Below are 21,706 nucleotides of genomic sequence, written 5' to 3' on the forward strand. Positions count from 1 at the left end.
CAAATCGAATTTGCAAAGGCTACCAAACCAGGAGGGCAGTTAATTCGAAGTGGACAGTTTTTTTTGCACCACGGTTCCTCTTTCTTGATGGTCTTCAGCAGTGAATGCCCAAGATTGTTCATACACACTTATTGACAAATGACTAACTTGTTTGTTATGGCCTTCGCTTTTCTCCATGTTACCGGTTCATACAAAGGCATGGATTTGATAGTAGTGTTAAAGAAACAAAGTTTGTAAATTCAAATCAAACTATTTGTTAAATGGACTTGTCAAAAGCAATTGGAATTGAAATTAGTACATAAATGGGGAACAGAAGCCCTTAAGATAGAAACACTTGCAGTGATATAGAAACATTACAAATTGACTGAGAAATACAAGTTTTTATTGTTGTCTAACTTGGGACAGATACAAAAGTAAATCCACATTCAACTGAAAATCCTTTTGTTTGTATCATAATTCTAAAACATAGTGCATAAGGCAATCATCCTTATGCCCATATTGTAACAGTTAACTCAATCACATCAACAGAAACCAATAGGTTGGCTATCAGTAGGACACAAAGTAAATAATATACAGTTTTATTGTAATCCTGAAACCTCAGTAATCACACAAAGAATGTACACAACATGTTAACAACTATGATGGTTTTCTAAAACTTTAATACTGTGCAAAAAGGATGTAACACAGCCTTTTTTATACTTTGGGAGCTACTCAAACCAGACAATAAACTTCATAACAATTATCTAGATATTCTGTACAAAATAAGGGTTAGTTACATCATTAATTTTTGTGTGGGAGACCAGGCCAAAATCTTCTAATACAATAGTAAAATTAACAATTTTCTAAAAGCTTCAAAATGAAGCTATCACTTTGAGCATAACTTTTAATTATTATACATCAAGTAGAAAATCCAAACTAAACAACCGCAAAGAGACTTTAGAGCTGCACTAGATTCCTTTGTATTCTGTTTTAAGTTATACAGTAATTGAGTTTGAGTTTCTAAAGGTCTTCAGCTAGCTACGACAAACATGTCATTACTCCAAAGTGGCTTACAAAAAAAAAAAGCACTAATGTAAGCAGGTAAGCTGGGTTCACTATGACTAGCAATTTTCTGACTCAACTACTAATTAGAATGTGCAATGAACACATTTGTAAAAAAAAAATTAAGATTCCATATGGCAGTCGTGATCAGGAATCAATTTCTGTCACTTAGAAATGCAGCTACGCAATATTCCAAAGGAACTCTGAGGCAGCTCTACCAAACTGCATTAAAACTACTAACAGCTACTCAAGTTACATTCTACAATGATTCTGAAAAGTGCAAGTATATGAACTGATCTTGTGAAAGATAGTACTGGTGGTATTTGCCACAGCAGAATATCAAGCGAGAATGTTTTTGGTGTGATATTGTGGTAGACCAGCACCACAGATTTCTTGCAATATTGCTGTGATGCATATAAAATTGAACATTTACAATCATAAAAAGCCTTTTAAAACATGGCTGTAGTTTACAAATGTATTTTAAAAATGGTACGATTCAGGTCAAAAAGTGAAACGGGTTGGCAAAAAGAAATTTTCAACTTAATACACTGCTTAGTGTCACTTATCTTTGAAAGGAGATGAATATGGATTTATATGACTAATTGTAGACAGTAGCTGTAACAATCTTTATTAAGCAAACCTTGCATATTAACAGGAAATGTGCAGTAGGTGTGACAATTCATTTTTTACATCGCGTCAATGCAGACAAGCCCCATATCAGTATAATAGTAATTTATTTCACAACGTAAATTCATTTATTGAATAAAAATGTTTTAGAAAGATTTTATTTACATTCAAACCGACTTATTAACAGGGTCTAATTTCTTTACTGGACTTGCATGATGACAAATATAAATCACTAAACCAGTGTAGTAATTTTTCAGCCAGAAAGTTAATACCCTAGATTGATAAACATAATTTGCTTTAACCGTATGTCCTTACCATGCTTTTAGCTTAAAAGAATAGGAAGGATGCTGTGAAAGCAAAATGTTAAACATGAAATACAAATACTACTGTCTGAAATTTCCCCATAACTTACACTGAAACAGCAGTTAGTATAGCATAATGCTAATTTTCAGCACTAAAGATTGAGGAAATTCACGCACAAGTGACTTACACCAGTTTTTAAGATACGCCTAAGTTTGCTCAATTTCTTGCACCGATTCAGCAAAACCTCCGTCTGCTCCTGCTCATTAACATGAATCCACCCTCACCCCCCCCCCCCCCCCCGCCCCAATGCAAAAGACCAGAGTAGGCAAGTTTCCTGCATTAACACCAGATCTGACCGGGATATAAATTTACACCCACAATTTTAGGTACAGCAGAGCCCAAAGTCATCTTAAAAATGCTGTAGTTAATGTGCATTAATGATGGTTTAATGGCTACAAACTTTAATTTGCATGCATAAAGAAGGAATATAGCCAAAGATAAACGTTTTCCTCGGGTCCCAATTATCTGTGCTGACTTTGCTTGTTTACAATGACTTTTATGTTCCAGCATACGCTAGTGAGAGTCTCAGGAAATTATCAAGTACTGGTCGGCAACATCGGCGTAAAAAACGGTGTAAATGTTGGCATAACCAAATTGCAGGCCTACATATCAAAATTGAAAACTTGTAGTGACGGCAACAAGAAATATTCATGCAAATCCCACAGTTTAAAGTTGAGTTGTTTAAAAGTAGCAGCAGACATATAGGTGTTTGTGTATTCCTCACTTTGCAGTCTTGGGAGACTAAACACAACAGTGTAGCATTTAATACCATGTAGAATAATAAGGTAAACTTCCTGAGTAGACAAGTTTGCACTACCAGTTTAAAGGACATTTTAGTGCAAACAACGTTATTTAAAAAGAAACAAACAAGTAACACTTACATATTTACCATCTGTAAATCTATTTTAATAAGCATCTGACACTGTTGACCTTCTTACAGTCCTTCGTCCTAATATGTAAATCCTGTCAGTGCTCGTTGGAATAAAAACCATCTGCAATAACCTAAGTTAATGCTGAAGAGTCGGCATGGTAAAACACCACTCATCTTTTCTATAATATAACAAAGAAGCAGAGTTAAAAAAGTGTAGTTTAAAACAATATTCATTTAAGTTCACTGTTTGAATTACATAAAAAGTATTGTCAATTTGTACAACATGGATCTAAACCTTTAAACCTGCATAGGCTAATTATTCTGCCACTGAATATTTTTTATATTTATAATTAATGTAACACAGCTTGCAAAATTTCCGCAATATCGACAGGATTGGACTATTTAATAGCCCAAAAAGTATTGTTAACTACAAATGAGTCAGCAGTTGTAACAATTTAGCTAATCACTCCCCCTCCCCTTAGAAAACATCTAAACCACAATATCTTTAACAGTAACAAACTTAATACATTTGTGGTAGTCTACACACATATCCATTAACTACAAATTGCTAAAAGTCCCTTTAAAACCATTATCAACAAAATTTAAGGTTTTTCTTGCTGTTATTGTAAACAATCTAATTGCTGTACAGCAGCCTCATGGTTTATATCCACAGGTCTCATAGCATTAGAGATTAACCAGTGCTATATAGGTGACTTTCATCCACTGTGCTTTTACAAATGTGCTTTCCACAGTTTTGTCAAAGTTTGCTACTGGACTTGATAATTTTCAGTGAAATTTTACCAGTTGGCTTTGACAGCTTTAATGTCAGTCACCAGATTCTGCGCCAGGCAAATTCCAAATATCTGAAAAAAGCAAAACAAATAAATATATAAACGTTAACCACTACTACAAGTCTAGTAAGAAAAGTAAACAGAGACGACCACTATATTATGATATACATAAACATATACCAGTTTCTGTATATCAAGATGAAAAGAAAAAAACAAATGCCGACAGCCTCCCTCCCCCTGACAAAACATTAAGCTGCCTTTTTTTAAGATACTGAATAACCTGTTCTGTTTCACCTTTTCTTTTCATTTTTGTAGATTAATACATTTTTCTTTTGGAGTCTGTATTTTCTGTATAAATCGCTTACCTGCAGTAAAGCAATAGCAATAAAGATTCCAGCAACCACTATCAGGTTTTCCTGCAGCCATTTCTCAAACTGCCCAACACATCCTTTGGTATAAATATAATCTTGTTGATCCATTTCCTGCAACAACAAAAAATTGTACTTGATTTGATTGTGACTTTTACAGTGCAGCACAAGCTCAATCTCAATTCATCATCTTTGGTAACAGTCCACCTGCCAGGTAATTAGAACAGAATTCAGTAGAATTAATGCATAAATTACTATATTCCTCAGTTTCTAAGTAGTTAGAAATAACACTATTTTCTATAGTTAAGATTTAGCCAGCTGGCATAGAACATGTTAGAAGATGCTGTAAAAACAGTGCATTATGTTTCAATAAAATCCCCCCTTTTCTATCAACAAATATGATTGAAGCCTTGGTCTAATGGCCACGTCATGACATTCCACATCATGACAACAGCAAGGAAAAGTTGGTAATGGTAATGGATAATCTGAATCTGAATGTCAAAATTTGAACAAAACTTCAGATACTTTATAAATCAAAAATCTGTAAATTATACAAAACGCAGATTGTTTACTTGTATACATGTTCTGTGTCTGTAGGAAATGACCTGTACTGAACATCTGTCAATTTTCTTCTTGCAGTCCTTACAATATACTCCCACCATGGATCAGACAAGAGTGCGATGGAAGGGAAGGGATGGGATGAATAAGCTGGATCACAGCGTTCCCTGCTGGTTTTTGTGAGCCTTGTTCATTATAAATATATATGTCAAATATATTATTTAGATTAGGCTTTGTCAATATCAACATTTTTGTACTAATTTTCAATGTCAAGTGTTAACATAACTCAAAATCATGACTGAGAAGTAAGGTTTGTGGATAGGAGATATACACCAGAGTCACAGCCTTGTAACGAGATTTAAGTCATTTGTCTTTTTAAATGTAATGTTCCACTTAAATATTTTTCTCTTAATTTACAGTTTTTCAAGGTTCTGAATAGTTGTAGCTCTTTTCTCCCATGATACCAAAGAAATGTAGCCACTATCAATGGGACAGGGATGACACTGGTAAACATGCAAGATATATTGTTGATTTTTAGTAGCTATGAATGTTCACTGGGAAGCACATCTTGTACTGAGCTGCAAATTATGGGGCATGGAAAAGAATATTAATTGGTGCTTTGTCACAAATTGGGCAGTTGCTTCCTTCAATTACTTCAAGCTAGTCACCCTTGACTAAGTTCGAGTAAATAAGCTAAATCAATTAAGGGGATTTTTCTGAGCAGTTTGTGGGATATCCATAATTTTACACAAGAGGAGACACTAGAAAGTCACCAACATAAATCATATACAATGAGAAGTGAAGGGCAGACTGAAAGTAGCTGAAAGTCTCAAACTTGAACCACAATACAATAAATTCACCAAATTATTGTTGTGGTTTGTATTTGTTTTAAACCCTTCAGTATGGCTTTTGCACTTCCTTTACACGCCCCAAATCAAAAATGTGACGTTACAACATTGTAATCTACTTTTATGTGCGTCTGATGCAGTTACAATTTCTTTTATTCCATGCCCTGTTGCTGACATATTCAGTACCAGTACAAATGAATTTCACTGTATGCAAATCTCATTAAAAGGAACTTGGGGCTAGAAATTCCCCTCGAGCCCCGTTTGGGGCGCTAAATCAGAAAAGCTGGAAACGTTAGCGCCAGGTGTTAACCTCTTCCAGCCTCTCTGAAATTCCCATTTTGTGCTCCAAGAAGGAAGTGGAGCGCTAAATCAAGCGCTCCACTTCTTTCTTGGAGCGCAAGGGGGGGTTTCATGACACGGGGCGCACAGCTCAGCAGCGCCACGCACTGGGAACGTGTAGCACAGCCGCAGTGCAGGGGCTCTTCACTGAATTAAAGGGAAGGGCCCCAGGCTGTAAACTCTGCAGTTTTGTTTTAAAAGTTACTTGGACCACCGGGGAGCGGGGGTGCCACGCGATCAGCCTGGCACAGAGAGCCGGGCTGACCAATCACGGCACGGACCCCGTGTCCAGAGGCACAAAACAAGTTTTTAAAAATCCGACATTTTTTTCCAAGGTGGCTGGCGACCTCACCTTTAAATGGCACCCCACTAGCGGCCGGCAGCCCTGCTCACGTCCCCTGCATCAGTCGCTACCATCGTCCAGCGCTGCTGCAGGGGGCAAAGGGGAATGTGTGTGCCGGGGCACTACACCCGGAGATGATGTCATGATCTCCGGGCGCAGGAGATCGGGGTGCAGCCCTGTAGCGCTGCCGTTAACCTCCCACCGAATTTGGTAGGAGGAGAGGTCAGCACCACACCCGGGCAAAAAAATCTTTGCGCCCCGTTAGCGCCCTCCACAGGGGGCGCAAAGGAGGAGAATTTCTCCCCCTTGATCAGTTCCTTCATTGAAAATACAAAATATACTGGTTTAGTGAGCCAGTTGTGCACAGCTGGTAAATCTATGTTTGCAGCACTACAGACTAGCAGGACTTGAGGTTCGTAAATATTTCCAGTTCTTATTTGGTTTTAGGAGGGTCTCAACTGAGACCAGGCACTTCTCCACGCAGGAGGGAAAATTGGCCACCCATGCATCCTCATACAGGGTAGCTACAGCAGGAGACAAGGAGGCCTGGAAGAAAGAAGGTCAAGATAATAAAGAGAGAAAAATTATTTCAAAAATTTGGGAAAAATATAAACTGGAGACAATTTTCTCTATCAGAAATTGATCAAGTAAAAATCAGGATAGTTCCATGACCTTTCAATCACTGAACGTCCACGTAGTTATGGTTCTGTTAATCTTGGCTATTTCCAACAAGATATTCACTATTAAACAAGAGAATATAACTCAATATTCATGGTACTGCTATAATTAGCTTTCTCTAATGGTTAGAAAAAGTTAGAACGGCCTTTGCAAAAGTGTAAACCCATTATTTAAAAATTCTCTTCAGTATAGGAGTGGATGGTGTAGAATATTATTACATTGTGTTCTCTATTTCTGGGGCCTGGGCAATGTGCCCATTAAGCTGCGTGGCCGCGAGGGGAGGTCCTGTACAGGCCGCTCAGCGGCTTTTAAATGGAAAAACCGCACACCCAAACAAAATTAGCGAGAACATTGGGCCTGGGCTTGAGAGAGAACCACAGAAGTTGGCAGCACTGAAGGCGGCCATTCAGCCCGCCAAGTCTGTGCTGGCTCTTTGCAAAACTAATCCCACTGCCACTTTCTCCCCACAGCCCTGGAGCATCTTTTGCTTCAACTATGTATCCAATTTTCCCTCAAGAGATGTAATGGTCTCTGCTTCGATCAATCCCTGTGTCAAAGGATGCCATTCTCCAAAAACTCTTTGTATAAAGAAATTTCTCTTAACTGCTAATCACTGGCTCTCCAACCAGAAGTTGTTTTTACCTATTCACTATCAAAACTTTTCATAGTTTTAAAAAACCTTATTAAATCTCCTCTCTGTTCCAGTCTTTTTGAACTTTAAACTTCCATCTCTGGAATAATCCTAGTGAATCATCATTGTGTGCTCTCTATGGTATTAATGTCCTTTATGTAGTGGGATGCCCAAAACAGTGGCCTAATTAATGTTTTGTATGGCAGAAGGTATGGAGTAAAAGGTAAAGTAATAAAAAGGGCAAAAGCAGGAACTAAGTGTCACAAAACATATTTGAACGTTCTCTATCTGAATGCACGTAGCATTCATAACAAAATAGACGAGTTAATGGCACAAATAACTACATATGGGTATGATCTTGTGGCCATTACAGAAACATGGCTGCAGGGTGGCAATGCCTGGGAATTAAACATACTAGGTTATTTAACGATCAGGAAGGACAGGCAGGAAGGAAGGGGAGGTGGGGTGGCTATGTTAATAAAGGAAGGAATCACTGTAATACAGAGAAATGATATTGGGTCAAAAGATCAGGATAATGAAACAGTTTGGGTGGAGGTAAGGAATAATAAGGGGAAAAAAACACTAGTGGGCGTAGTCTATAGGCCTCCGAACAGTGGCAACTCTGTTGGATGGAGTATCAATCAGGAAATAGTTGAGGCTTGTAATAAGGGAACATCTATAATTATGGGGGATTTTAACTATCATATTAATTGGACAAATCAAATTGGGCAGGGCTGCCTTGAGGATGAGTTCATTGAGTGTATTAGGGATGGGTTTCTTGAGCAGTATGTAACTGAACCGACCAGGGGGCAAGCAACCTTAGATCTGGTCCTGTGTAACGAGACAGGATTAATTAAAAATGTCCTAGTAAAGGATCCCCTTGGAATGAGTGACCATAACATGGTTGAATTCCATATTCAATTAGAGGGTGAGAAGGTTGGATCTCAAACAAGCGTGCTAAGCTTGAATAAAGGAGACTATGAAGGTATGAGAGCGGAATTGAGTAGAGTGGATTGGGAAAATAGATTAAAGGGTAAGACGATACATGATCAGTGGTGTACATTTAAGGAGTTATTTTACAACTTCCCAAAAAAATATATTCCACTGAGAAGAAAAGGGTGTAAAAGAAAAGACAGCCATCCGTGGCTAAGTAAAGAAATTAAGGATAGTATTTGACTAAAAACAAGGGCATATAAGGTAGCCAAATCTAGTGGGAGGATAGGGAAAACTTTAAAAGACAGCAAAAAATAACAAAGTTTGATTAAGAAAGGGAAGATAGATTATGAAAGTAAATTAGCAAAAAATATAAAAACAGATAGTAAGAGTTTTTATAGTTATATAAAAAGAAAAAGGGTGGCTAAAGTAAATGTTGGTCCCTTAGAGGATGAGACCGGGAAATTAATGGTGGGAAATATGGAGATGGCAAAAACACTGAATGAATATTTTATATCAGTCTTTACAGTAGAAGACACTAAGAATATCCCAACACTGGACAAACAGGGGGCTAAAGGGGGGGAGGAGCTAAACACGATCAAAATCACTAAGGAAGTGGTACTCGGTAAAATAATGGGACTCAAGGCGGATAAATCACCTGGACCTGATGGCTTACATCCTAGGGTCTTGAGGGAAGTGGCGGTAGGGATTGTGGATGCATTGGTAATAATTTTCCAAAACTCCCTGGACTCGGCAAAGGTCCCGGCAGACTGGAAAACTGCTAATGTAACACCCTTATTTAAAAAGGGCAGTAGACAGAAGGCTGGAAACTATAGACCGGTTAGCCTAACATCTGTGGTAGGTAACATTTTGGAGTCCATTATTAAGGAGACAGTAACAGGACATTTGGATAATCATAATTTAATAGGACAAAGTCAGCATGGTTTTATGAAGGGGAAGTCATGTTTGACAAATTTGCTGGAGTTCTTTGAGGAAGTAACATATAGGGTGGATAAAGGGGAACCAGTGGACGTAGTGTATTTAGACTTCCAAAAGGCATTTGACAAGGTGCCACACAAAAGATTATTGCTTAAGATAAAAAAAATCACAGGATTGGGGGTAATATTCTGGCATGGATAGAGGATTGGCTATCTAACAGAAGGCAGAGAGTTGGGATAAATGGTTCATTCTCAGACTGGCAATCAGTAACTAGTGGTGTTCCGCAGGGGTCAGTGCTGGGTCCCCAACTCTTTACAATCTATATTAACGATTTGGAGGAGGGGACCGAGTGTAACATATCAAAGTTTGCAGATGATACTAAGATGGGAGGGAAAGTAGTGAGTGAGGAGGACATAAAAAACCTGCAAGGGGACATAGACAGGCTAAGTAAGTAGGCAGAGATTTGGCAGATGGAATACAATACTGGAAAGTGTGAGGTTATGCACTTTGGCAGGAAAAATCGTAGAGCAAGTTATTATCTTAATGGCAAGAAACTGGAAAGTACTGAAGTACAAAGGGATCTGGGGGTCCTGGTGCACGAAACTCAAAAGGTTAGTATGCAGGTGCAGCAAGTGATTAAGAAGGCCAATGGAATGTTGGCTTTCATTGTTAGGGGGATAGAATATAAAAATAGGGAGGTATTGCTTCAGTTGTACAAGGTATTGGTGAGACCGCACCTGGAATACTGCGTACAGTTTTGGTGTCCATACTTAAGAAAGGACATACTTGCTCTCGAGTCAGTACAAAGAAGGTTCACTCGGTTAATCCCGGGGATGAGGGGATGGACATATGAGGAGAGGTTGAGTAGATTGGGACTCTACTCATTGGAGTTCAGAAGAATGAGAGGCGATCTTATTGAAACATATAAGATTGTGAAGGGGTTGGATCGGATGGATGCGGGGCGGATGTTCCCGATGATGGGTGAAACTTGAACTAGGGGGCATAGTCTTAGAATAAGGGGCTGCTCTTTCAAAACTGAGATGAGGAGGAACTACTTCACTCAGAGGGTGGTAGGTCCATGGAATATGCTGCCCCAAAAAGCTGTAGAAGCTACATCATTACATAAATTTTAAACAGAAATAGACAGTTTCCTAGAAGTAAAGGGAATTAAGGGTTACGGGGAGCGGGCAGGAATTTGGACATGAGTCTAGGTTCGGATCGGTCATGGCCCTGTGGGTAGCGGAGCGGGCCCAGGGGCCGTGTAGCCTGATCCTGCTCCTATTTCGGGTGTCTAATTCTGTTAGATTCAGGAGATGGTTCTGTGATAGTGGATTGGCGGTTAGGATCAGATCAGCCATGAACTTATTGAATGGCGGAGCAGGCTCGAGGGGCCGATTGGCCTACTCCTGCTCCTATTTCTTATGTTCTTATGTTCTTATTACTTTATTCTTGTACTCTATTCAAAAACCCAAAACACAGTTGGTATTTGTTTTCTTTTTTAAATGGCTTTATCTACTTGCGCTCACACTTTCAGGGAATTATGAAGAAAATCTCTTCTCTCTACAGGCTGCAAGGGTCCAGTAAAAAAAGTTTGGTCAGTGTCAATCCAATTCCTAGGTGACACGGGTCTATAACATAAAAGTGCTTGGAACTCAGCACTAGGTTGGCGGATGGCTGGCTTGAGAAATGGTATAGGCGCAGGGTGTTCTTCAGATTTTGGATTAAAGCAGTGTAGAAGGTATTTTGAAACTTTCATCTAGCCCATGTGCAACACTAACACTGGATGTGCAAACTGAAAACTGTTCTATTACAAGCAGCTTATTGATGAGCAAAAGAAAAACTGCACTTTCCCCAATTCGGGCTTTGGAGTCAATTATTTTGTATTGTTTTTATGAATAAAGTGGAACAAAATGCAAACAAGTGAATTCACTGAACTTTACTGTTTCATCACAAATAAAACACTCATTGCATCTTCGGACTTGGTGCTTCACTACAAAGTAATGCCCATGTTTTTCAGAAAGGTGGAAAGTGTCGGCTAATTTGATGTTACTATCTTTCAACAATGCTGAGAAAGGAAATGAAAAACTGCAGATAGGTTGAAACCCGAAACTATTTATAAGAGTATCTAATATATACACGATGACCCACATTTTTCCTGTAAAGCTAAAACAATGTGGACATCTGTTTCCCAAGATAACAAAAAATGATGTTTATTCGACCTCAATCACAAAAAGATCAAATTGTAACCTTTGTCCCTTCCTTCAACAAGAAATGAATTGTACACACTTACCATTTTCAACCTAACATCATATCCACACTGGGTGTTAATGACATCCTCCTGCAGAAAATAAAATTTATTGGCAATGTTTCATAGTCACAGTAAAATATTTAGCAGGTATAATTCTGAAAACGACTTAGTTTGGTACATATGTTTAAGAACTCTCAGGTAGCATTAAAGAAGAAGTCATTTTTAAACACTTCGGCCCGCAATTTCCTGAAATGACATAACCAGTAAGTTATGCCGAAATTTACAGCGATCTTCCGGTTCACGAGTTATGCCAGAATTTCCTGAATCTCATTAACATACACTGGAACATAAAAAAAAGCATAAAACAAGTGGAAATCAATGCAAACAATTAGAGCCCTAAGGAAAGTGCCTTGATAAATAAAAATTGCCATAAAGCACCAGAAATATGACTGGGTCCTGTTGCACCTAAAATTTTATGCGTAAATTTACAACCCGTTCAGAATTGCTGTAAATTCAAGAAATTCATATGATCTGCAATTTTTCATGGGGGAGGGCAAGGCTATGTTAGTGGTCTGTAATTTGCGGTCAGCTCGTTGCTGACCTCGAAGAAAGCTGCCCACAGAGATCTCACGATCTCTGGCAAAAACTTTAGCTTTCTCAACGTGTAATTGATTGTAGTGCTGTCAATAGGGCATTCTGAGCGTAGTGCAGCAGCGATGCATCAAGCTGTCTAAGCAGCAAATCACACTGAAGAATTCGCACATACCGCAAACCAGGAAATGAAACAGTACTGATTATCCACTTTTTAAAAATGTTAGGCATCAAAATAAAGATTGGGACAGGCACATGGTGTTAAAGTAGTTGAAATATCATGAGCAAGCTTTTAAAAAATTGTAATTTTTTATCATAATGGAGAAATCAAACTCCACAAATAAAAATTATTTTTTCAGGACCAGAGCACTTTTTTTTTTTTTTTAAAGCGGTCAATATGCTGTTAAAACCCGTTACACCTATTCCAACAAAGCTCAACATTTAATGCGGTATTTAACAGCGATATTAGTGCGGAAAAGCTCAAGGTTTTGTCAGTTCCACTGTTTTCATGGATTGCCGGCTGTGGGGGGTGGGGGTGGGGGGGGGGGGGCGGGGGGCGGTGGAGGGAGGAGGGTCCACAGCGCAGCCAGCGTCGGAGCAGTGAATGACTGACCGCAGCTTCAGGATTTTCCTGAAGTTGTCAATTTCAGAGGGATAATGATGGCTAACTCTGACAGTTTGCCGTCATTACCCACCGCAAAATCCGGGCCAATGAACGGCAGAGGATTTTGGAAGGAGGTTTTGCAGAATCAGCATAAAAGATTGAGGAATCTTTCAGGCAGTATTTGCACAGGTCACAACCAATGTTTCCTTTAAGCTGCGTGGCCACGCGGCGCTCCAGGGATCTCATGCAGCCAGCTTTTCAATGCAAAAACCAGGCATGCAAGGTATTTTGAAGGGGCCATGTGGCGCCGAAAAAAATTACAGGGAACATTGGTCACAACCTTTGCAATATATCCCATCTTTTGATTGATACATAGCCACAAGCACACCTTACAATGCTATTTCTGTCTAACATGAAAGCATGTTAGGAGATAAACCGATTCCATCAAACAAATCAAGGATTTGTGCCATTGTATAAAATAGCCAGTACAGGCTTTACCATAGTAAAGAAAACACAATTCTATCAAGTACAGACAGAACTTAAATGTTGGATGATGAACACTATGCCCCAGTTAAAGTTTCTGCAATTTCCAAATTTCACTTTTTGTTCCTCATCAGGATTTAAAGACCATTTGTTTGAACTCAATGTTGAAAGCAGCAAAAGACTAACATGCTATCTTAAGTACATGACCACTGCAAAATTTCAGAGTAGACATCAATCAAAAATGGTGTCACAGCGTCCAATAAAGTAAGGCTGATACCTGGGATGGCAGGTATGACGTATGAGGAGAGATTGGGTCGATTGGGCTTGTACTCGCTGGAGTTTAGAAGAATGAGAGGGGATCTCATTGAAACTTATAAAATTCTAACAGGACTGGACAGACTAGATGCAGGAAGGATGTTTCCGATGGTCGGGGAGTCCAGAACCAGGGGACACAGTCTAAGGATAAGGGGTAAGCCATTTAGGACAGAAATGAGGAGGAATTTCTTCACCCAGAGTGGTGAACCTGTGGAATTCTCTACCACAGAAGGCAGTAGAGGCCAATTCATTAAATATATTCAAGAAGGAGTTGGATATATTTCTTAAGGCTAAAGGGATCAAGGGGTGTGGGGAGAAAGCAGGGACCGGGTACTGAATTTGGATGATCAGCCATGATCACATTGAATGGCGGAGCAGGCTCGAGGGGCCGAATGGCCTACTCCTGCTCCTATCTTCTATGTTTCTATGTAATTTCTTCTTCCATGTCAAAGTGCTTTTATTTTTTGAATTATGTCATTTGTAGCAGTGATTTCTAACTTTTAGTCTAGTGGAACAGGACAATTTACTATACTGGAAGACTAAAAATTGAAAGTACCTACAACAGCTGCCTGTATTACAGCATTCCTTTTTCTTTGAGCAACACGCATGCAAAGACTCAGAATGCCATGATCAACTATCAAGGTTGAAAGTTCAAGAACTTGGATCTTGTAAAGACTTTTAATCCCCAGTTCATTTTCCACTTCAAGGAAGCAGTGTCTGTTCCACCAAGCTTAGCTATAATCTACTTACAATACAATTAACCTCAAATTTATAAAGTATTCATACCGCAGGGTCTTTGATACAGCAAGAAAATGGAACACCACATCGCTCTCTGCTTGGGTTGAAATCTGTACAGTTAAAGTAAATATTTAGGTCCCAGTCGATGGGTCCTCGAGCACCACAGCACAACCACTAAAATAATAAAAGACAAAATAAAAATGAAATGTTAGCTCCATGTAAACATCAGACTGCAATGCCATCCTTGAAATATGATGGCACTGAAGTGCAGTACAGATACACGATAAATACAGCTGGCCTGAATTCTGTCAAACATAAAGCCTGATTCAGACAAAAGGTACTGCTAGAAATTTGTACATTATCTCCACAGTACTCTAGTGTTTAAAGAGTCCGTTTCTTTCAATTCTCTTCATCTTCTAATAAGTAAATTAGCAAAAATCTGATGAAGCTTATGTCAGAGTTGCTGATGTAGCAAGCTGTTTATCATGAAGGACGTAGTGCCACATGTAAGGTACTCTCACTAAGGAAAAAAATAATATTTCTTGTAGCATGAGAAACTAAAAGCAACATTAAAAAAACCTATCTAGTAGCCCGAACTCCTGATAGCACTTAAACCATTCCTCTCCCCCCACAAATCAGTTTTGCTGCAGGCAGCACTCTTACAAAGTCTTCCCTCCTTTTCCACTTTCTTGGGTCTTCCCATGCTATGCACCATCCCCAACCCATAAGGCAAACAAGGGAACCTACTTCCAAGTCTCCACTACTGTCACTTTAAACTACCATTGTGAAGGGATGTCTCGATTTTGTTCAATAACTTCTCCACAATCGCATAGCTGTAATTAGTAACACAGTACTGTATGTGGAAATTCACAATGCAATTTTTATTTTTAGTAGTACACGACATTGTGACTTTAACACTCCATCATCTCCCCTCTACCCGAGTCATTTCAATTTACTAACCGAGTAACAGGAACATCTTAAACTACAAATCACAGGCACTACTGCATGACTTGTGTAACATTTCATCTCAGTGTAATATAACTATCTGTGCCTAGGCATTTGTATCCCCAACAGGAAATTCCATCAAGGCTTTTATCAGGAAAGGACAAGAACAGTGTAGTCTTTGTGATTTTTTTAAAAAGGAGACCAACCAAGGACAGGCGATATCAGCAAATTTATGAAAACATTGACAATGAATAAAGTCAAAGCATTTTCCAGCCCTCACTAACATCCTGTACATATTTACACATCGAAGTTGACTTATTTTATTCTAAACTCAGTTTACTTCATCAGCAAATTGAACTACCAATGCAACCCACATATTCTTCCACACGTAGACTGCTCCATTTTTTATTGAAGCATGCAATCGGTGTTAGAACCCATCAAACATTTTAGATTCAACGCAAAAGGACATTTGTTTGTAATGAACTCAAATGTTGCTTGCCTAATCTGGCATATTTCTTACAATTGACTGACATACTGTATCAAAGTTCAGCACAACTGCCAAACATTTTAGATGTCTTCCTGCATATTGCTTAATATTTATATTTGCATAGGTTTCTTGAGAAATTTTGCTTGTAACAAATATGCATTATCCCTTTTTGTAGCAATGCTGCTGCCAATTCGTAACTTGCTCAGGAGTAAATCTCCATTCACATTTGCACTGTGACCTTTAGCTCTAATTAAGTTTGTATCATATACTTGGTATTTGGATGGACTGGATGTTAGATCCGTGGTTCAGTGGATAAAGAATTACACGGATGCTGTACATAAACAAACAACAGGTCTTTACTGGAGGAGGGTCACCTCTAGACTGGAGTACAGAGGCATGCGGTGTGGTTACTGCCGGTACTACAGTATACAGGAGCTGTAAAAAGTAGTTCTGACTTAAAGCACATACACTACAATTCCTCCCTTTTTAGATTAATAATATCCCCTTAATATTCAAATAACAATTACATTTTTACATGTACATTAAACAACAAAAAGTCCATTTATAGATTCAGTCTTCGGGGCGGCTTCCTGACCCTTTCGGGATAGCACCTTTCCGGAGGTTCTTGTTCTTGGTGCAGAGGCGATTCTGACCCCTTTTCATCGGGTAGTTCATCGGGTTCCACTGCTACTGGGTCTGAAGTAGATGCTACCGGTATGTCAGGTTCATCCCCAGGTACTCGAGACATGGGATTGACGCCTTCCTGTGACGCTAAGATCTGATCGACGTGGCGTCTCACAATGTTCTCCCCGACATCCACTGTGTACATTAATGGCCCCTGCCTTGTACATATCGTTCCGGGTTGCCACTTCTCTGTTCGATAGTCACGGGCCACGACTGGTTGCCCTACATTGAAGCTCCTCGTCGGCTTCTCGTTGATGTGCTGGAATTGTTTGTCTTCAACATTTCTTCGCACATTTGGTCTGAGCAAGTCCAGACGAGATCTCGACCTTCGGTTAAAGAACATCGTGGCCGGGGTCTGGTTGGTAGCTGCATGTGTCACGTTTCGGTAGGCTAATAAGGAATTGTCCATCTTATGCTGTAGTGGAATTTCCTCGTCACACATGGCCTTTATCGCCTTCTTAAAGGTTTGTACGAACCTCTCAGCCAATCCATTGGTGGCTGGATGATACGGGGCGGATGTGTAATGCCTTACCCCATTCCTTTTCATGAATTTTTGGAACTCGTCGGACACAAACTGTGGTCCATTATCAGAGCAGATCTGCTCTGGCAAACCGTTTCTGGCAAATATGGTCCGTAGGACTGCAATCGTTTTCTCTGTAGTGGCTGAAGACATCTTTATCACCTCAGGCCACTTTGAATGAGCATCCACTGCTATTAAGAACATTGGGTCCATGAATGGACCAGCGAAATCAATGTGCACCTGTTGCCATGGAGAGGAGGGCCGCTCCCATGGGTGTAGAGGGGCATGTGGTGGTGCATTTTGGACCTTCTGGCATCCTAAGCAGCTCTTAGTTAGGTCTTCGATTTGTTGATCGATTCCCGGCCACCACACATAAGCCCTAGCAAGGCTTTTCATTTTCACTCCCCCCAGATGACCTTCATGTAGCTCCTTTAGCACTCTCTCCCTTAACTTGGGTGGAATCACCACTCTGGATCCACACATCACTATCCCCTGGCATACTGACAGCTGTTCTCTTCTGGATGAGAATGCTGGCAACAGTGAGTCGCCATGTGTTGGCCATCCCCTCATCGTCAATTCATATACCCGTGACAGCGTCGGATCATTGCGGGTCTCCTTCTCTATATCCACGTTTGTTACTGGCAATCGTTCAATTTTCGACGAATAAAATATCTCGATAGGGTCCACTGCTGGTGCTTCCTCCACCGTAGGCAGTGGCAGGCGCGATAGCTCATCAGCGTTCCCATGCTGTTTCGTGCCTTTATATTCTATTTCATATTGATTCGCCCCTAGAAACAGGGACCATCTTTGTAACCGCTGTGCAGTCATTACTGGCACGCCCTTCTTAGGATTAAAAATGGAGGCAAGTGGTTGGTGGTCAGTCTGCAAGGTGAACTTCTGCCCATGCAGATAATGGTTGAATTTTTTTACTCCCCATACTAGGCTGAGGGCCTCCCTGTCAATCTGGGCGTAGTTGCGCTCGGCAGAGGTTAGTGACCGAGACGCAAAGTCCACTGGCCTCTCCAACCCGTCTGGGAATTTGTGCAACAGCACCGCTCCAATGCCGTAGGGTGATGCATCACATGCCAAATGAATTGGTAGTGCTGGGTTGAAATGGGCCAACACCTCTTTTGATGTGATCAATTCTTTACACTTCTGGAAAGCTCGTCTACGTTCATCATCCCACTCCCATGGTACCCGTTTGCAGTAGGGTGTTCAGCGGGTGTAGTACCGTAGACAAATTTGGTAAGAACTTCTGGTAATAGTTTACCAGCCCGAGGAACGACCTCAGTTGTGACACATTTTCCGGTGCTGGAGCCTTGACTACTGCCTCAATCTTGTCAGGGGACTTATGTAACCCCCTCTTCATCGATGACGTGGCCGCAATACGAGATCTGTTTCTGGAAAAACTCGCACTTGTGGCGATTAGCTCGTAGCCCATATTCCTTTAATCTGGCGAGCACCTTCTCCAAGTTAGCGAGGTGATCACCGTCATTTTCGCCCGTGACCAAGATGTCGTCCAAATAACACTGGGTCCCTGGAATCCCTTGCAGGACCTGATCCATCGCCCTTTGCCAGATAGCCGGAGTCGAGGCTACTCCAAACACCAGCCGGTTGTATTGATAGAGACCTTTATGGGTGTTGATTGTAAGGTAATGTTTCAAAGCTTCTTCTACCTCCATTTGCAAGTACGCCTGGGCTAGATCAATTTTGGTGAAGCGTTTACCACCAGATAGCGAGGCGAAAATATCCTCAATTCGTGGAAGCAGATATTGCACCATGTGAAGGACCGGGTTCACTGTCACCTTAAAATCCCCACAGATGCGGACCTTCTTTGGTGCCCCAGGCATATTACTCAACGACCTCTTCATTACAGGGACGATGGGTGTAGCCCACTCGCTCCAGTCCACTTTGGACAGTACTCCTGAACGTTCCAACCCTTCCAGCTCTGCTTCAACCGCTGATCTGATCACATAAGGCACTGGTCTGGCCTTCAGAAACTTTGGGCTTGCATTATCCTCTATTTTAATTGTTGCTGTTATTCCTTTTAGTGTTCCTAGTCCCTCCTGGATTTTTGACAGTCGTCCAGGTGTGACATAGTCATCCTTTTTGGCCTCCACCTTCAGTGCCTGTATGGAATGCCAATCTAAATGTATCTTCCGGATCCACTCACGTCCTAGCAGTGGTGGTCCTCCATTTGGCAATACATATATATCCATTTTAGGTATTTCCTGGCCTTTATATGTCACTTTCACCCTTATTTTTCCTTTGGGGTAGACTTTTTGCCCCGTATACGTCTTCCAGACAACCTCTGTAGCTTTCAAGGGTATGTGTGAAAATAGCCGCTTGTAGTCTCTTTGATTTATAACTGTTGGAGCTGACCCTGTGTCCAATTCCAATTCCATTTCCACTTGGACTCCGTCTATCTTGAGTGTAACCCAGATAGTCTGGTGATCTTCTATTTCGGTTACATTATGTAGTTTCAGACAACCCAGCTCCTTGCTTCTGGAGTCTGTGTCACTTTTCTGTTCATCTGAACTACTGTCCATCACCTGGTGTACCTTTTTGTACTTCTACTGTGGAGATTTCTTACTGTTGGTTTTCTTCCCAGACCTGCAGACTCTTGCTATGTGTCCTGCTTTCCCACACTGTCTGCACACTTGGTCCTTGAAGCAACAATCTTTCTGGTCATGTGTTGTTCTGCCGCAGCGATAGCACTTCCCTGTTCCATAGGTCATTTCGTTGGTGCCGTATTCTTGCGGTCTCCGTTGTATCTCTGCAGCGCCCCTTGCGGCTGCTTCGTGTGATACTGCCATATTGAAAGCTTTGTCCAGCGTAAGGTCCTTTTCTGATAGAAGCCGTTTCTGGGTTCCTTCACTTTGTAGCCCACACACAAACTTGTCCCTTAACGTGTCTGCTAGTCCCGCTCCAAACTGGCAGTGTTTCGATAGCTTGCGCAGTTCCGTTAGGTACTCGGCATTGCTTTCGTCTTTGTATTGGTTCCTTTTATGGAACTTAAATCGTTCTGCTATCAGCAGCGGTGTGAGGCTTAAGTGGTCCTGTAGGATTTCTACTATGCTTCCAAAATCCTTGTTTACCGGCTTCTCTGGGGTTATTAGATTTCGCAGTAACCCATAAGTTTTTGCACCCATGGAATTTAACAGAACCAGTGCTTTATTAGCATCTGGCACTTCATTCGCCCTGCAGTACACCTCAACACGTTCCACATATGTCGCCCAATCTTCGACTTCATTGTCGAACGTAGAGATACTGCCACTCTTCGGCATCCTTGGTTGTGCGTTAACTATCCCCAATGGCGCCTCCCGCGCTTCCCCTTCTTCTCCGCTGGCACAAAATGGCTTCTCCCGTGCTTTCCTTCCTTCCCGCGCTCGCCCGTCTTTTCTGCTGCGGCTTCGCAAAATGGCGTCTCCCGCTCTCTTCCTTCTTCTCCGCGGCTCAATGGCGCCTCCCGCACTCTCCCCGCTTCTCAATGGCGTCTCCCCTTCCTTCGCCCCGCGGACCCTGATCAGCCCGTGATCCTTAGCTGTGCTCTGCGCGTTCTTCTCTTGATATTTGTCGACGCCGCTCAGTCTAGAACCCGGCAGTTTCTTACCCTCTCTCTCTCCGGTTTGCAGTATTTTTCCTCGACGCCGCTTGGTGATCAACCCCCGGCTGCGCCCTGCTCTCTTCACCCTTTCTCTTACCCCGTCGACGTTGCCCGGCTCTCTCTCTCTCTCTCTGCCGTCGGTCAGCTCCAGCCGCCGCTGCTCGGGAAGGGTCTGCTCTGGACCGGTTGTTGGTCTCTTACTGCTCGTTGTGGCTGGGGAACCAAGCCCAGCTCTCCACAGCCTCCCCAGCGAAGTTGGATCTCTGCCTGACTGCTGGGCGGTTGCTCGCGGTCGACGCCCGTGTTCCTGGACTCGACTATTTTTTTTTTTAATGTTGCAGGTAGATTCGCATCAACCCTCGTCGCCACTGTTAGATCCGTGGTTCAGTGGATAAAGAATTACACGGATGCTGTACATAAACAAACAACAGGTCTTTACTGGAGGAGGGTCATCTCTAGACTGGAATACAGAGGCATGCACACAGCTTATATACCGGTGTGGTTACTGCCGGTACTACAGTATACAGGAGCTGTAAAAAGTAGTTCTGACTTAAAGCACATACACTACACTGGATAACTTGTGAAAACCTTTCAAAATAAGGACCAATTCTTTAGCTACTACTTTTTTTGGTTAGGAACATTGCATGACGATTTCATTACTTCAGAATTAAACCATTACAAGATAAAACACAGGTAAGAAATTGTATGTCTTGAATATGAAGTGCAAGTGACTAGGAAATCTTTTACTGAGGGTTTCAAAATGTATAAAGAAACAGGTGCAACAGTTGCTATATCTCATAATAGTTTGGATCACTGAATTATATCAGGAAAAGTAAGCAACAGTATAGCATTTTTCAAATGCTAATCTTTCAGTTTCACAAATTTAAAAACAACCGACTCCCATGTGAGCTTGCTCAGTTGAAACTTCTAGGTGATAACTAGGACACTGTGTGGTCTAAAATCTAGTTTCAAGGTGTGTCCTAGGGCTATTCATTGCTAATGGTTAATATCACAACACTGAAATAATCAAATTCAATTGAGTATACAAGTTAATGCTCATCCTGATTAGGGAGAGAAAAAAAAACTATTATTCTCAAATTACAGCCAGAATAAGTGTGCAGTTTTTTTCCCCCTTTTTCTTCTCCTCTGGTCTA

The 21,706-nt window shown here is 41.0% G+C and overlaps 1 protein-coding gene across 2 annotated transcripts in view; it reads right to left on the bottom strand.

Moving 5' to 3' along the window:
- Nucleotides 1-365: 365 nt before the first annotated feature.
- tspan17 (tetraspanin 17) overlaps nt 366-21,706 on the bottom strand; it is a 106,294-nt gene continuing 84,953 nt past the window's right edge. Inside the window, exons 5-9 of one of the 2 annotated variants that reach the window (XM_085995261.1) lie at nt 14,358-14,483; nt 11,621-11,668; nt 4,059-4,175; nt 3,704-3,765; nt 366-3,081 (exon numbers count right to left, since the gene is read on the bottom strand). In XM_085995261.1, the coding sequence (XP_085851387.1) occupies nt 3,081; nt 3,704-3,765; nt 4,059-4,175; nt 11,621-11,668; nt 14,358-14,483 (354 nt within the window). In that variant the 3' untranslated portion in view covers nt 366-3,080. Of the gene's footprint in view, nt 3,082-3,699; nt 3,766-4,058; nt 4,176-11,620; nt 11,669-14,357; nt 14,484-21,706 lie in introns of those variants that run through there. The other variant, XM_085995260.1, reaches the window with a different exon arrangement.

The sequence above is a fragment of the Somniosus microcephalus genome, chromosome 8 (assembly GCF_052327205.1).
Source record: "Somniosus microcephalus isolate GS21.2 chromosome 8, FLI_Smic_1.0, whole genome shotgun sequence".
Taxonomy (NCBI): domain Eukaryota; kingdom Metazoa; phylum Chordata; class Chondrichthyes; order Squaliformes; family Somniosidae; genus Somniosus; species Somniosus microcephalus.